General features: G+C 48.8%; 4 protein-coding genes across 4 annotated transcripts; 2 read left to right on the forward strand and 2 right to left on the reverse strand.

Moving 5' to 3' along the window:
• Positions 1 to 1,044: 1,044 nt before the first annotated feature.
• PpBr36_04417 (uncharacterized protein) lies at positions 1,045 to 1,885 on the forward strand (the record flags this gene model as incomplete). The annotated part of the gene is made up of 2 exons (XM_029891577.1): positions 1,045 to 1,183; positions 1,269 to 1,885. The coding sequence occupies 2 exons, from the start codon at positions 1,045 to 1,047 to the stop codon at positions 1,883 to 1,885; spliced, it is 756 nt and encodes a 251-aa protein (XP_029750376.1).
• Positions 1,886 to 3,026: 1,141 nt separating this feature from the next.
• PpBr36_04418 (uncharacterized protein) lies at positions 3,027 to 4,329 on the forward strand (the record flags this gene model as incomplete). The annotated part of the gene is made up of 7 exons (XM_029891578.1): positions 3,027 to 3,099; positions 3,250 to 3,424; positions 3,539 to 3,620; positions 3,753 to 3,821; positions 3,890 to 3,951; positions 4,070 to 4,122; positions 4,247 to 4,329. 7 exons carry the CDS (start codon positions 3,027 to 3,029, stop codon positions 4,327 to 4,329), a joined length of 597 nt encoding a protein of 198 aa, XP_029750379.1.
• A 683-nt stretch (positions 4,330 to 5,012) lies between these two features.
• On the reverse strand, positions 5,013 to 7,903 carry PpBr36_04419 (uncharacterized protein; the record flags this gene model as incomplete). Its single annotated transcript, XM_029891579.1, has 5 exons — positions 5,013 to 5,137; positions 5,219 to 5,446; positions 5,521 to 7,542; positions 7,626 to 7,704; positions 7,775 to 7,903. The coding sequence occupies 5 exons, from the start codon at positions 7,901 to 7,903 to the stop codon at positions 5,013 to 5,015; spliced, it is 2,583 nt and encodes an 860-aa protein (XP_029750378.1).
• An 885-nt stretch (positions 7,904 to 8,788) lies between these two features.
• Positions 8,789 to 10,811, reverse strand: PpBr36_04420 (uncharacterized protein; the record flags this gene model as incomplete). Its single annotated transcript, XM_029891580.1, has 2 exons — positions 8,789 to 10,161; positions 10,370 to 10,811. Coding segments are annotated over 2 exons (1,815 nt in total), but the record flags the coding sequence as incomplete, so codon positions are not given.
• Positions 10,812 to 14,281: the final 3,470 nt, after the last annotated feature.

Genomic DNA, 14,281 nt, shown 5'->3' on the forward strand with positions numbered 1-14,281 from the left:
ATTTCAAGACTAGATGTATGCTGATAAGTGTGCTGGCCTATGCAATTGATTTGTGTGAAAGATGCGAGTAAATCAAGTGCCTAAGCATCAGATAAAAAGAATCCAAGGTGGGTGAGCACCAGATCTAATCTAGAACTAGAACTCTAGAGCTTGAAGCCTCGAAGCTTAACGTACGCGTTGGCGTTTTGCACCATCAACCAGTGGTGTGACTTTTGAGAGGAAACGTACAAGTAATGAAAGTGACTGAAACAATCTACTGCAGCTCAATAAAGCCATCAACCTGCAAGCTTCGACGGGGTTCTCATCCAATTGGGGCGAACATCAAAACCATCCCGGCGATTTCCGTCCGTGATGCATGGTGGTGATCCGGAACACCGCGAACAACCTCTTAAAGAGAAACAGTGGGGACGTCGTACTGTATCTACGATGGTACATGGCGACTTAGTAAGCAAGACGTCCGAGTGACGCAAGGGAATTTGAGTAGTTAAAACCCGTTTATGGAGATGAGGGTCAGGGAAGAGAGAGACAGAGGGAAAAGGGAAAAAAAAATAGATTGGAGACTGGTGAGCAAGTGATGACGTTGTTTACAAATCTAGCAATCAAGATATGAAAGCGGAGGTCAACTGCGCGTGTCGGTCAGGCCTGCAAGACAGGGCCGTGGTTCCAGTCCCCATCATCTGCAGTTAGGTGGGGTTTCCAGTAAAAGTTAGTATTTTGAGTTGGCCGAGAGCTCCGGCCCAAGACACGATTGATTTACTGTTAGACATTATTCAGTACCAAAAATAAGAAGAAGAAAAAAAAAACAGAAATAAAAATTTGAATTGATTGTGTTACTTGATGATTGTATATTTTGGCATATTGTTTTCATACTGTTCGAGTTGGAATCAGCCTCTCCAGATCGGCGAACTGCCTACCTATTCAAGGGAGCGTTGATAGTAGTGTCTATACCAAACTGTCACAAACAACCCCTTTTCCAAATCTACCGCCCATTACCAACAACAACAACAACAACAACAACAACAAATCCCCTAATCCAAAGATACCATGGCTCAACCAAGTAATGAATTATTTCAATATTCAATCGTGAGCTCTCTCATGGACGGCGTGGCCTCATCAGGCATGCCAGTTGTTGATCTACTCAAGCATGGCGACATGGGCCTGGGCACGTTCAAACACATGGTCGGTCAGTATCTTTTTTTGGTCCTCTTCATACCGCGTCAAGATATCCTGTTCCCTTCTCAACTCTGACACTCGTGTCGATTCAAAAGGCGAAATGATCATGCTGGATGGAGCCATGTTCCAGATGAAGTCTGACGGGACGGTTGTTTCCATCTCACCCAGCGTCGAGGCAACCACCAACGACGATGGGACGCAACCCATGATTTCGCCCTTTGCAACCGTCACCCGCTTCGAGCCGACGGCCCACGACCCATCAGCCAGCTTCTCCAGCAAAGAGTCCCTGGCGAAGAAGCTGTCGGAGATGCTGCCCGGCACCCGCAACATCTTCATGGCCTTCCGCGCCGATGGCGTCTTCAACCTCACCGTGCGCACCGCCGGCGGCCAGCAATGCTCCCGGGAACCGCTCGTGACCGTGGCAAGCAGACAGACCACGCACACCTTTGAGAATGAAAGGGGCACGATTGTTGGATTTCGCTCGCCTAGCTTCTCCCACGGCATCAGTGTCGCCGGTGACCACATCCACTTTATCAGCGACGATCGCAAGCGTGGCGGCCACGTCCTCGCCTTGAACACCGAGGAAGGCTCTGTCAGACTTGGGGTTGCTCCGATCTCCAAAGTACATCTGCAGCTCCCAGTCGATGACCAAGAGTACAACGACGCAGAGTTGAAACTTGACAGTGAGGGTATTAATTCTGTAGAGGGCTAGCAGCCTTAATCAACCTGTTCACTCACTGTATGACCATATAGTCACCCGATCTTGACTTTGTTTAGACGTAACCTGCTTAAAGCAGACGTGACCAAAAAAAAAAAGAAAGAAATAGACGTTGCAAGGAGAACAAAGTCAGATATCATATCTTCTTGATCCGGCAAGTCCCATGCAACAAGGGACACTCCACATTACCACTTCAACATCTCAGGGGCAGTCATCGTCTGTCAAACAAAACCACATGCATTGCGCTCTTTGGTATAACAACATCAGATTAGCGTCATTTGTATAGACAATGACATGTACAGTCGGCGAGCTTGAGCAGTTTGAGATCGGGTTTCGGTCAAAATCCCACTCCAGTATATTCTTTCTCCTACCCTTCAGTGCGCAACCTCAAAAATGCCAAGAACTAGGCCTGGCTCAAGGGGTTAAGCCGTAAAATAATACCTTTAGTTAGTCCAAGGTAACTGCTCGTCTTCAACAGGCCACCCCCTCTCATCCCATCTTTTTCTCTTTTCTCAGTGGCTGCCACATGCTTCGGCGGAAGTAAAGAGCCAAAATGAGAAGACTCGGGCGCGTGCTACTGGTTCGCAAATACATCCCTAACTTTATCCTACCTGCGGATACATGTGCGCAACTGTCCCATATCTCTAGACGAAACGCGTTTTCTTCCCATCCATCTTCCCGTCGTGGTTCTGTTTCTTTTTTTTCTCTTCTCTTTTTGGCGATTCTTAACCGTCTGTATGTGCTAAAAAGAGTCCCTACCTGAGATACGTACATCAGGTATTTTGAACTAGATACAAAGTATGTAACTACCTGTGCCGTACCTGCACTCTGCAAACCCTCCCAACTCTCCTTACCCCTTACCGATCAAAACATCAGGCTTGATCTGTAACAAACGACATCAGGTCTCAGTCTTGTCGCATTAAGCGCAGATTCCTTTCTCATGTTCGAGGCATACTTTTTTGAGCTTTCCCGTAAACTTTGAAAACCACATTCGTCCGGGTTTATAAGTTCATGTTTTCCTGTCAGAGAACTCAGCTTCGTTGTATCGTACACCCTTATTTTTTCTTCTTCAAAATACCTAGATAGCGCATTCATCACCTCATAACAAGAAGAAAAAAAACTCCTCCAAAACAACATGCGCTCCATAGCTATCCTGGTTGCATGGCTGACTGCCGCCGCAGCACCAGTCTCTACTCTGCAGATCCCAGGTAAGGTTTTGGGGTTCTCTTCTTTCTTTCTTTTTTCACGGTCCCCAATTTACTACTTATATGATTCTATGCAGAGAGAGGCGCATTGTATTCAGATGCTATGAGCTTGGATAGCAACTTGCTAACCACAATTGCGTCCCCCAAAAAAAGAGCTTCTGCGCCGTCAAAACACACCATCGACTCCGCCGGCCAGCCCGCAGGGCAAGATAATCCCCGTCACCGTCGGCTCGACCACCAGGGAGAAGTCGCTTCGGTTCTATCCTGACAATGTCAAAGCCGCCATTGGCGACACCATCCAGTTTCAGTTCTGGCCAAACAACCATACGTAGGTCTCTTTGATAAGCGCATCCCGATTTCGGCTGATGGACAACGCCTAGGAAAAAAGAAAGCACGCGTGTCATATACATATACTCACACTATCGTTTTTTTTTTCATATAGAGTTACGCAGGCAGTCGGCCCAGAGAATCCTTGCCGCCCGATAGAGGCCGTGAATGGTGCAGCACCTCCCGTAAACAGCGGTGTAAGTCGGCGACAAGATCCCTCTCAAACCAAACTTCCGTCCATCCCTGCCTCGCAGCCACCTGCAAACCTGCAAGCGGGATCTTCTGTCTCTTTTTTTCTTCCTTGTTCACTAAACAGCAGCATGTTACAGTTCATCCCCGGCTCGACAGACGGCGCCCCTGTGGGCACCTTTAGCATGCAAGTCAAGTCGAGGGATCCGGTATGTTCCTCTGTTCTTTTCTCTTTGTTTACATGACTTAGAAGAATGAATAACCAAAAAAAACACAGATATACCTGTACTGCGCGAGAGACCCTCACTGTGCCCTGGGCATGGTCTTAATCGTCAACCCGTAAGCTTTTTTTCCTTCTCCCTCAGACGCATTGAGTCATTGGGGGAACTTTTAACCCCACAACCATTGTGCTTTCAACAAGCGTACTAACCGTCGTCTTTGTTCCCAAAAATTCCAGCAAGAAAGATGAGGACGTCGAAGTATACCGCAAGGCAGCCATGGCGAAGAATGGTATGTATCCAACGGGCGAGTCTGGATTAGCTCGCCTTGTCTTTTTTGTCCTTTTTGTTTCTGCTTAGTCGAAAAAAAAAAAAAAAAAAAAAGCACAACCTAACATGGGTTTTCTTTCCCGCAGAAACGATATACGGCAACATCCCCATCGCGGGAGGTCAGGTCGGGTCCATCCCGAACAATCAGGCTGTCCCCCCTCCTAGCTAAACCATCATCGATTGCGATCAAATGGTAGCTATATTCCGCAAAGAGAGTGGAGTTGTTGGTTGACATTGCTATTTTTGGTTTGGAACACATAGATTTCGGAACCAAGGGTCAACTTAGAATCAGCAGTGCTGCTGTATCTTGGCTATCGTTGCTATTTAATCCTTGTTTCTTCTTTACTGTTGCTCTTTTCTATCCTCTGCAACAAGTACTCTAACACGATTTTGTCTTGTTATCGCGGCTTTGGGTGGTGCATAAGCTCTGTGTTTGGCGATTACAACCCAACGAACACAAAATGTCTATATCCAAGTATCAACGTTCCACCAGACGGCACATCATCCGCGCGATTCTCCAGACAGATAGGGGTGAGCCAAGTAAGGACACAAGGCCGGTCCCTGGCAATTTCACGATATACCATATAAACCAACATTACGTCTGGCTATTGGCAATGCACCACCCAACCCCTACTTCAGTTGACGGCAGAGGAGAGCTCATATTTGTTAGACTTAATGCACACTCCGTCAAGAGCGTTTTTTTTCAGTGGCCCAACTTGCCCTGGATTTGGTTTATTGGTAGCGACAATCCCCGAGGGACCTTACTTATTGCTATGTTACATGCAGTGATAAAGCCAAAAGAAGAAGTATAAAAAAAATGCGTAGTGAGTGATACACAGAGTCTGTTTAGACTTAGCCCAGGAATTCCTTCAATTCCTCAGACTCTTCTATCAGCTGAGTGAAAGAAAATGGCTGGAACGGCCAACCGGCGAATTCAGCAAACTTGGAGAACGACTCGACCCAGGCGAGACGCAGAGCTGGTAGGAAGTTCAAATGTTAGCTATGTTTCATCGCACTGATATAACACAGCTACGAGTCAAAATAAATGTGGCACTCACAGTGAAGCATAGCAGACACGCCCTCCATGATAATCAGGATGATGCAGCTCAGCACAAAGAACACAGCGAAACCGAGGAAAATAGCGATGGCGCCGAAAATCCCCGTGAAGTTAAACGTTTGCCCAATGGTCATGCTCCACAGCACAACACTGAGCTGCTGGTGTGCAAGAGACAAAGCCCAGAGACGGAGGTACGAGGCTGTGTGGGATACACAGTTCAGGCAAAACTCTGTCGTTTCATGGCGGTTAGCACGAGCACAAGGGTGGAAACGTATCGTACACAGAAACAAAGCACAGTCTTACCAATGGTGTGAATGACTTGGTGAATCATAACCTCGCCAAACTCGAATTCTTCATGTTCCTCGTCGTGAATATCCTGCGTGATCATAGCAGCCCCTGAATCGCTATCCAAGCTGTTGCCGCGAGCGCCGTTCATAGCATGGCCATTACTATCGTTGTTGTCGTCGTCAAACGCGCTGACATGCGACCGCTCTCCTATTCCGCGGTAACCTTGGCCCCTAGCGCGGTTGTGCTCCCACCTGAGGTAGAATGGCTTGAGGAAGAGGAGAACGGGCACCTGGACAAAGGCCAACAGTAGGAGGAAGATTTGGATCTGCTTCTGCCCAGGATACAGCTGAATATCAATAGTGCCAGGCTGCAAGAACATGTAGATGAGCATGTTCAACAGGCCGGGAGGGGCCGTGGCAGCCTTTGACCAATCAATGGTCCACTTGTAAATGATGCATATGACAAGGTATCCAAAAATCGACTGGAAGAAGATCATGCCAGGAACAAAGTTGCCCCAAATGTCGATCGGCTTCTTGAAATGACGAGCATTTATGTAAGAGAAACACAGCGAGTACGTCATGTGAGCCCAGCCGAGAATGATGGACATCTTCATCTTGTAGCTGTTGCTGAAAAGTAGGTCGTTTTCGGTGCCATGCCACATCCAATCCAGACCAAAGGGATAACGGTAGTCACCCTTGAGTTTGGCGGTGACCGTAGTCCCTTCCTTGAAGTCCTCAGGAATCTGCCACTCCCAAGCACTGTCCCAAAACGTCATGGACTTGGAGAAGATATCGTTGTAGACGAGGCCAGTAAAGACGGAGAAGACGGCCATGACAAGAGCAATGTAGCGACCGTAGTAAACCATGGCGAACAGTTCAAAGGAGACCTTCTTGAGAGGCTTCTCCCAGTAAATCATAGCCACAGCCGCGCTCAACATGATGAGAGCATGGCCAAGGTCACCAAACATGACAGCGAAAAGGAAGGGGAAAGTGACGATGACTGGGAGGGCAGGGTTGACTTCCTGGTAGGTCGCCGTACCATAGGCGTTAACAATGGTTTGGAACGCCTCGGTGAACTTGTTGGTCTTGAGATAGGTCGGCGGCTTCTTGTTCGTCCTGATCTCGTTGATGATGGAAGGCACCGAGAGGCCAGCCCGGTTGGTCACATCCTGCAGGGTAGTGCGGATCAGAGGCAGATCGTTCTTGGGGCACCATCCCTCGGCAATGAGCGTGCGACGGGCGCGATCGTACGAGAAGAGGTTGAGCGTGTTGTAAACGGCCTTCTCCTTGTTGATCAGCACCATCCAGGCAGCAAGGGACTGGGAGATCTGAGTGAGCTCTGCATCCAGTGTCTGCTGGGTGTTCTTGAGCACGTTCTGCACGTCGTTGAGGCGAGCATTGACCTCGAAGACCTGGTCCCGACGGAGGTCGCTGTTCTCATCGACGTTGTAGACCTCGGCCCCCATAGACTCCGAGATCTTCCTGACCTTGGCCAAGATCTCCTTTCCGTGGGCAAAGATGACAAAAACGTTCTTCTGGATCGGCTCGTTGTTGCTCGGGTCGACGAGCGGCTCGGGTATCTCGGACTGGTTCATGTACAGGTTGCCACGAAGAGTGCGCCAGAGGATACGCTCAAAGGCTGCAACGCGCTCGCGGGCAATGACACCTGCGACGAAGCCAATGTTCATTCCTGAAAAGGACCGCTCGACATCACCCCCCTGGTTGTGCTGTTCGACGTCCTGGAGCAACGGGGCATCGTCGTCCTCGGTCGACGCCCGGATCTCCTCGACGTTGCCGTGGGCGCGGTCGAAGAAGCCGCCGGCCTCCCTAAGAACCCATCGCCACTCGGTGAGCTCAACCTCACGCTTCTTCAACGTCTCATAACTGTCGTTGAGCTGCGAGATGCGCTGCTCCAGGCTCTGGCTCCGGTCGGCGAGCTCGTCGATCTCGGACGTGCTGGGCGGCGCCAGTGATTCGACATCAAGGTCAAGCTTCCTCAACGGAATTCCGGCCTTCTCCATCTGCGAGTGGAAGTATCCTGCATGGCATTGCGGGCGCCAAGGTTAGCGATTCGGTGGATTCTCGGATTCCCGGGGATGCAGCGGGTCGGGAGCTCCTTACGTAGCTGACGTTCGACGTTATCAAGCCTGCGAATTTCTTGGGTGAAGGCCCTTTGGAAAGCACTGAGGTCGCCATTGAGCTTTGGGTTGACGCTGGGTTAATATCTGTTTTGCCGGTGTTTGGTTGGAGATGGAAAACCAAAGACATACATCGCGAAACTGGACCAAGCCAACCTCTCCGAGTGCATTAACGACCTCTCTGCCAATTTCGTTGGAAATGTAAAGCTGCACCATACTCATCTCCGCAGAGCGGAATGGAGTATCCCCTGTGTGCGCCATTTTGATAGCGCTGCAGCTCCTCGACTGCTTGATGATGATTTAGATGTATCTTTGAAATCACTTGGTCACGTCTCGATCTCGGAAGCTGCCTTGATGTGCACGTAATGTTGGCAGGCCCCAGTGGAGCTCCCTACTGCCTGAGGCTGCAACGATGGGTGCAATCCTTGCAATTGTGGCTGAGCAAATTACTACGCCACCGTTGCTCGATTCCTTGCTTGGAAGTCTTTGTTCCAGATACAACTTACAGCGTAGTCGACTACCGACAACTTGGGGACAAGGTGAGAGTTTCGCCTAAAGATATCCAATGATGGGTTGAATTTACAAGCTTTTAAAAATGAATCTTAAAACTAATCCCCAAAGAAAAGGATGCTAAAGGTGACGACATCTTGCGTGCACCGTACATACTTAAAAAGAAAAGAGCAATCGAAAAGTAAAATGAGGCCGAAAGAGGCCTGCTATCCCGATCAATCAAACGTCATTAAATTGTTCCATGTCTACCGGGATCCGCACAGCATTTTGCAATTGACACCTGCTTGCTTGTTCATAACGGCCTTGTAAATATTATGGGTGAATGCCTAATTCATCGTTACATCAATATTTTAGCTTCCCGTCAACAACGCTCCGATAATGCCCACGCACCATGAACTTTTCTAGTGATTTCATAGCAATGTCAAACCCGTCAAACTCCAAGCGATGCAATACAAACGCGAAGAAAAGAAAGAAAAAAGAAAAAAAAAATCTTAACACGAGAGAGGAGAAAGAAAAGAGAAAAGAGCAAGCAACACAAAACACCAACGTTCCACGTGAATCAACCAAATGACCACTTTGGTGTAAACGTTGGAACAATGTAAAATCAAGGCGCACAGGGGAGAGTATTGCAAGCCTCTACAAGTTGCGTCCAAACATGAACGAACCGTAGATGCCACCGACCTCGGAGACGGCTACTGGGATCTTTCGCATACCCCAGTACCTGGCGCCCATTTTCCAGCTCCTTGAGCCGTCGTCGCCGTCGCTGCTCATGCGAACAAGCCACGACCGGGCCGAGATTTCGCTCGTTCGCCAGCCCCAGCGTGTAAGAGCGCCCTTGGAGTTCTTGACTCGGTCGAACACCTTGGCCTCAAACTCAATGACGGCCAGAGGCTCTGTTACCTTTTTGAGTAGCAGCGAGTCGTTGAAGAGGACTGAGCTCTCTACCTCGTTGCCCCACATGTCTGAGAGGTCTAGATATTTGATAGTATGTGGCACCCAAGCTAGCTGTTCCTCCAGATCAGCTTCCTCAGGGGGCATGAACAGCTGTTGGATATCCATGAGCTTGAGTGAGCGGCCGAGTGCAAGTTCCTCGAGATACTTGGTCAGCGGCAGGAGGAGTTTGAGGTGCGATTTGTTCATCCTGCTCCCCTTTAGACTAAGTGACTTGAGCGTCTTGGGCAATATGGGTATCAGATCCGAGAGGGAATCCTCATCGAACAATTGGTGCGTTTTGGCATCGGTTCCAACGCTCAAAAACTGGAGCTCCTGGACCGCCGGGTGCTCTTTTAAGAAGCTGATGACGCGGTCAGCCTTTAGGAATTTGCACTTGGCCAGGTTGAGATGGGTGATAGAGGCCGTGCGAGGGATGCTATCGAGTGCGTCGTTCGTGATACGAGTGCCAGCAACGTCGAGGTGCGTTACTGTCGTCAGCTTGGGTAAAAGCACATCGAATACAGATGAGGGTAGCCTCTCGCACTTGTGCAACGAGACTCTCTTCAGCTGCGGTAGCCTCTCGGGCCAATCTCCTGAATTGGCCACCTCTGTGAATTCATTTGTGAAAAATGTCGAGGTTGAGCCGCAGAAGTCAACAGCCTGGAGCCTTTGCAGGCCAAAGAATAGCTTGCGCAGGACAGCGGCATCGATGTCAACATCTACCTTGTCCTGGGCTAGAAACTCTTGGAGGTGTGGAGTGAGCTCCAGGCACTGCAGCAGAGTATCCTTGGTCAGGTACTGAGCCTGCGACCGCTCGCTGGCGGTAGAGAAAAGGAGGTCCGGGTTCAAGTGAGAGAAGTCGATTCGACGGACCATGGTGCCGAGAGCGGGGTGTGCCTTGACGTGGGTCAAGAACTTGTGAAAGATCTTTGAGTGAGGGATGGTGATCTTATGGTACAGTGAGTTGAGGGTTGCGGTATGAATCGTCTTGGACGTCAACAGCAGCGAGATCAGGTCTACATTGCGCCTATCACCATTTGGTGGAATATCTAGCACAAGCAGGCCTATGATTGAGTCTGTGAGATGGGTCAGCGGCAAGGTCCACACAAGGGGAAGTTGGTCGCACCGTCTGAGCATTCACCACCACCTCATTGCTTCTTGGAATGTGATGAGCCCCCTACGCCTATGTGTTTCTTGGCTCTTCATATCTCGGTCCAGCAATTCGGCACAGGGTCTGTCATCAGAGGTTAACCGCTTCATAAATGGGGTAAGTCAGGTACCTACTCAGTATCTCGATGGGCAGCTTCTCTATGGGAGCATCGCCTGGGGTTCTCGCCTTTGGGCCATCCCTCTTCAGGACTAGGGGAGCCTTATTCCATGCGCCATCCAAAGTCTGCAGATCACCAAAGCTCTTACTGGCAAGTTTCCCCTTGACGTTGATCTGCTTCCAGCCCTTGAAGCTGTCGGCAGGGAACCAATTACCACTCAAGTTGCTTTCGCGATGGGTGATCGCCGGGAAGTACTGTACGTCGACCATTTTACCAGGTTCGGGAGATTCGTCTTCAACAGCAACTTCGTCTGTGTCTGCAATGTACGAAGAAACCTTGGTATGTGTAAATGTTTGGGCCAGATCCGAGCTGCTCTCTCTGATGGAAGAGAATGAACCAGCCCGCTCAGGGCTGGAACGTCTCGAGCCGTCGGCAGCCATAATTATGTATTTTTTTTCCTGATGGTCAGGAGGACCTTAAGAGTCAAGGGTCTTGGTAACTGGAGACTTCCGATGTACGTCTACTGGCCAAGGCTCGGTCCGATGAATGATCAAGCACCCTAGCCCTGCAGAGTACCTTGTTACGTTTCTTTTCTTTTCTTCCTGGGCGTGGAAAATTGGGGTGATGGATAATTGCCACAGTCTAAACGCACGAGGGCCCGGTCCCGGTCCTGGTTCGAGCTATTGTGTCCCTCACCTGTTTCGCAGGAGGGTGGTGCTCAGACGAAGGAAAAACAAGTGTGAGGGTGGTGAAAAAAAGCTCTTTTCTTATTAGTCAGAAGCCCAAGTTGTTAGGTAACAGATATGGCCGACGATGCGGGGAAAGAGGTGAGGTGATGGAGACGTGGATTATTGCCGTTATGAAACCAATGGTACAATAAACGGGCGGATGGCGTAGACCGGGTTAGTTCCAGTAAGATAATGCCAGTCGCAAAGCAAAAATGAGAGTGAGAATGATGAGAGATGGAACGGAGGAGAGGTGGTGACGACAGTGACCAAAACTGCTGTTCCGCCCCTAACTACGTACTGTATTGTACAGCAGTTCAAGCACCGTAATGTCAAACTCAGTAAGACCTGGTCAGATCCAGTCTGGGGGGCGCAGGCAGGCAGGGTTCGTTGTCTTGGGACTAGAACCAAAAGTGCAAGCGCAAACAGTAACAAGTATCTTGGCAGGGCCAGGCGTGATCTGGTGGCCGTCCGTAAAGTTATGGGCTAGGTTGATCGATGAGAGACAACGGGGCTCTCATTCCATGAAAGACGGTGAAGCACGGTCGAGTTTTCGAGAGAAAAAAAAAATACAAAACGGCGTCAAGCCTTTCTACCTATTTGCTTTGTTTAGCACCACCTCAGATCAATGTTTTGTCAGTATCCAGGATATGGGGAGCCGTTATTACGCATTGAAAAAGTCAGGCATAAGCATGCGGGAACTTTGGGTGCCTCTTTCTCTTACCCCGTTGAAAGCGGGCCAAGAGGCAGGAATTACACTGGGGGTCAAAGGTCTCGGACGTTTTTATTTGCTTTTATTTTATTTTTGGCCAAAAAAGAATTTGGAGTAGATGGGGGCAAGGGGGCGAAAAGGGAGAAAAAATAAATAAATACGGAGTACAAATAAAAAGGGACAGGCAGTTGGCATCCATCTTGCGTCGGGATTGAGTAATGGAAACAAAGAAATGGAGCCGTTTTGCGTTTTCTTTCTAGTCACCTGAGCATGTCCCGCTGGCCACGGCGCGGAACCGAACAAAGTCTTCCCCAGGAGGCTAGCAGTAAGCAGCATTGAACCTAGCAAGAGCCAGGCCATGTCACTTTGCGCAAGCGCCGGCATCTGCTTCGATTCGAACTGTGCGACCTGATCATTGAATGATCTGGGAGCTAACAGGATGCTTATTGGTATACGATTTCGTAATGAAAACCGCCTGCTGCAGTTCTCTGGACATTATTCTCCATCTTTCGGCTAGGGATAGAGGCTTACTGCATGTCTGGGGTGCCTGGTCCACACGTGCAGTTACCATGTATAATAGTTCGCTAGGACTTGGAAGATTGACATCAGATCGAAATTGAAAGAAGCTAATGGGCTCGAAGGATTTTATTTATTTACTTATTTGATTTATTCTTCTTGTCAATTGTCACTGCGACCTTTTTCGTCCAATCTTTTTCTTGCCCTGTTTGAACCTTCCCGTTTCTTGGTATTTATCGATCGAGCCTTAGATGATTAAAGGATTGCCTAACCTTTGTGGATTCCTGACAAAAGGAATCGTTTCAATACAGAGAGTGTCTTGCAAATCAAAGTCAACAATCACATGATCGTACAACAAAGTTGCGATATTTATTTCGTAGATTCAGTAGAATAGGTCCGGGCTCATCAGAAACTCAAAAATCGTAGCAAAGTTCCAGTCAACTCCTGCTAAACCCTACAACCTAACTGCAAATCTCGATACACCTGAAGCCATTGATGACCACTCGTCATCGGCACAATCCGAGTCAGAACACCAACAGGTAATTGAGAACGTGCCTCTCCCCCGGAGATACACAGTAGAATATCATTCTGAGCCCCAACTGAGGTGTCCGCAGCCCGGCACACCGTCAGGGCGGCAGTTTGCAAAATACCGACCTCTTTTTTTTTTCTTCTTCTTCTTCTGCTTTTCCCTTTGTCTTGTCCGAATTATTAGAGAATCACTATAGCGCAGGCGCTATAAATATGTCATATGCATTATGAAACTTTAAGCGAGCCGGGAGTTCGGTATTCTTTTTGATATCAAAATTGCCGTCATACAAGGGGTAGTGCACTCCAACGGTTTTTCCGTAAATGAAGAAAAAAGACAAAGGGACTTGACTGAACATCCCACTATCTCGTCCGTCTTTTCCTGCCAAGACATCTATACGCCCACGATATTTCTCCCGCGGAACTATGGTTGTTCAAGACTAGGATCGTCCCTCGGAATATGGATGTAACTTTCAGCTGAAATTTTTTCACAGTCTTGAGAACCATGAGGCGAAAAGATGGGACCGCACAGAAATAGGTCCAAAATGCATCATATCCTAGTTGAACAACGCTTTATGCGACGTCGAGAATTTAAAAAAAAAAAAAAAAAAAAAAACCAAAAAACTAAAAAACTAAACCAGGTCACGACCGAACTGCACGTGGCTAACGACCCCTCCCGGAAAGGGGGAGCCTATGGCTACGAATTCCAGGCTCCCCAGGGCCAAACACACGCCCCTGGGACCCCTTGCCGGAAGCACGGAATCTCACTGGCTCCCGGTAGGTGTGAACGAGGGGGAGAGCGCACGCTCGCGACCCCAGATCCGAACTCTTAGTTCAGTACCACGTAGTAAATTTACCACGGTGCACTTCAAAAACTCCGCTTTCCCCACAACATGTCAGGCCTCCCCGTGATGCACTTAATCACATCTTTTTATTAATACATTCATCAACTCGCGGGCCACAATTGGCCTGGACCTTGCCCCTCTGCATAGAGACGTAAGGTTGTACGCTCTGTTTGGTGCTGTCAGCTGGATGCAGGAACAAAGAGCATGAATCCCTGTCCTGTCCTGCGGTTGGGATTCTCACTCTTCCATTTCGAGGCTACAGGTACGAACACCGAATTCCGAGTTGTTTGTGACTTCGGTCTGGTTTTAGTCCTAGTCAATGGTCTGTGTGCTTTTCTCCTCGGATTCCCCCCTGTTGTATGTAAAATCGATTTGGGCTTTTTTGCAATGCCATGGAGACTTCGCTGTCCAAAAGCATGGATCAGAATGTCTTGCTCGTTCGGTTCTAGGATAACATTCACGCTTTCCATGAAACATTTGCCGAGTCTCTTTCCGTAAAAGCAGTTTGATCACTTATCGAGGCATTGCAAGGAGTGAGAGCGAAAACTGTATGCGAGCAATCCAGGACCATTATATCATTTGTATCAAACACAGGTTCCAGGATT

This window comes from Pyricularia pennisetigena, chromosome 6, assembly GCF_004337985.1.
Source record: "Pyricularia pennisetigena strain Br36 chromosome 6, whole genome shotgun sequence".
NCBI classification, from domain to species: Eukaryota; Fungi; Ascomycota; class Sordariomycetes; order Magnaporthales; family Pyriculariaceae; genus Pyricularia; species Pyricularia pennisetigena.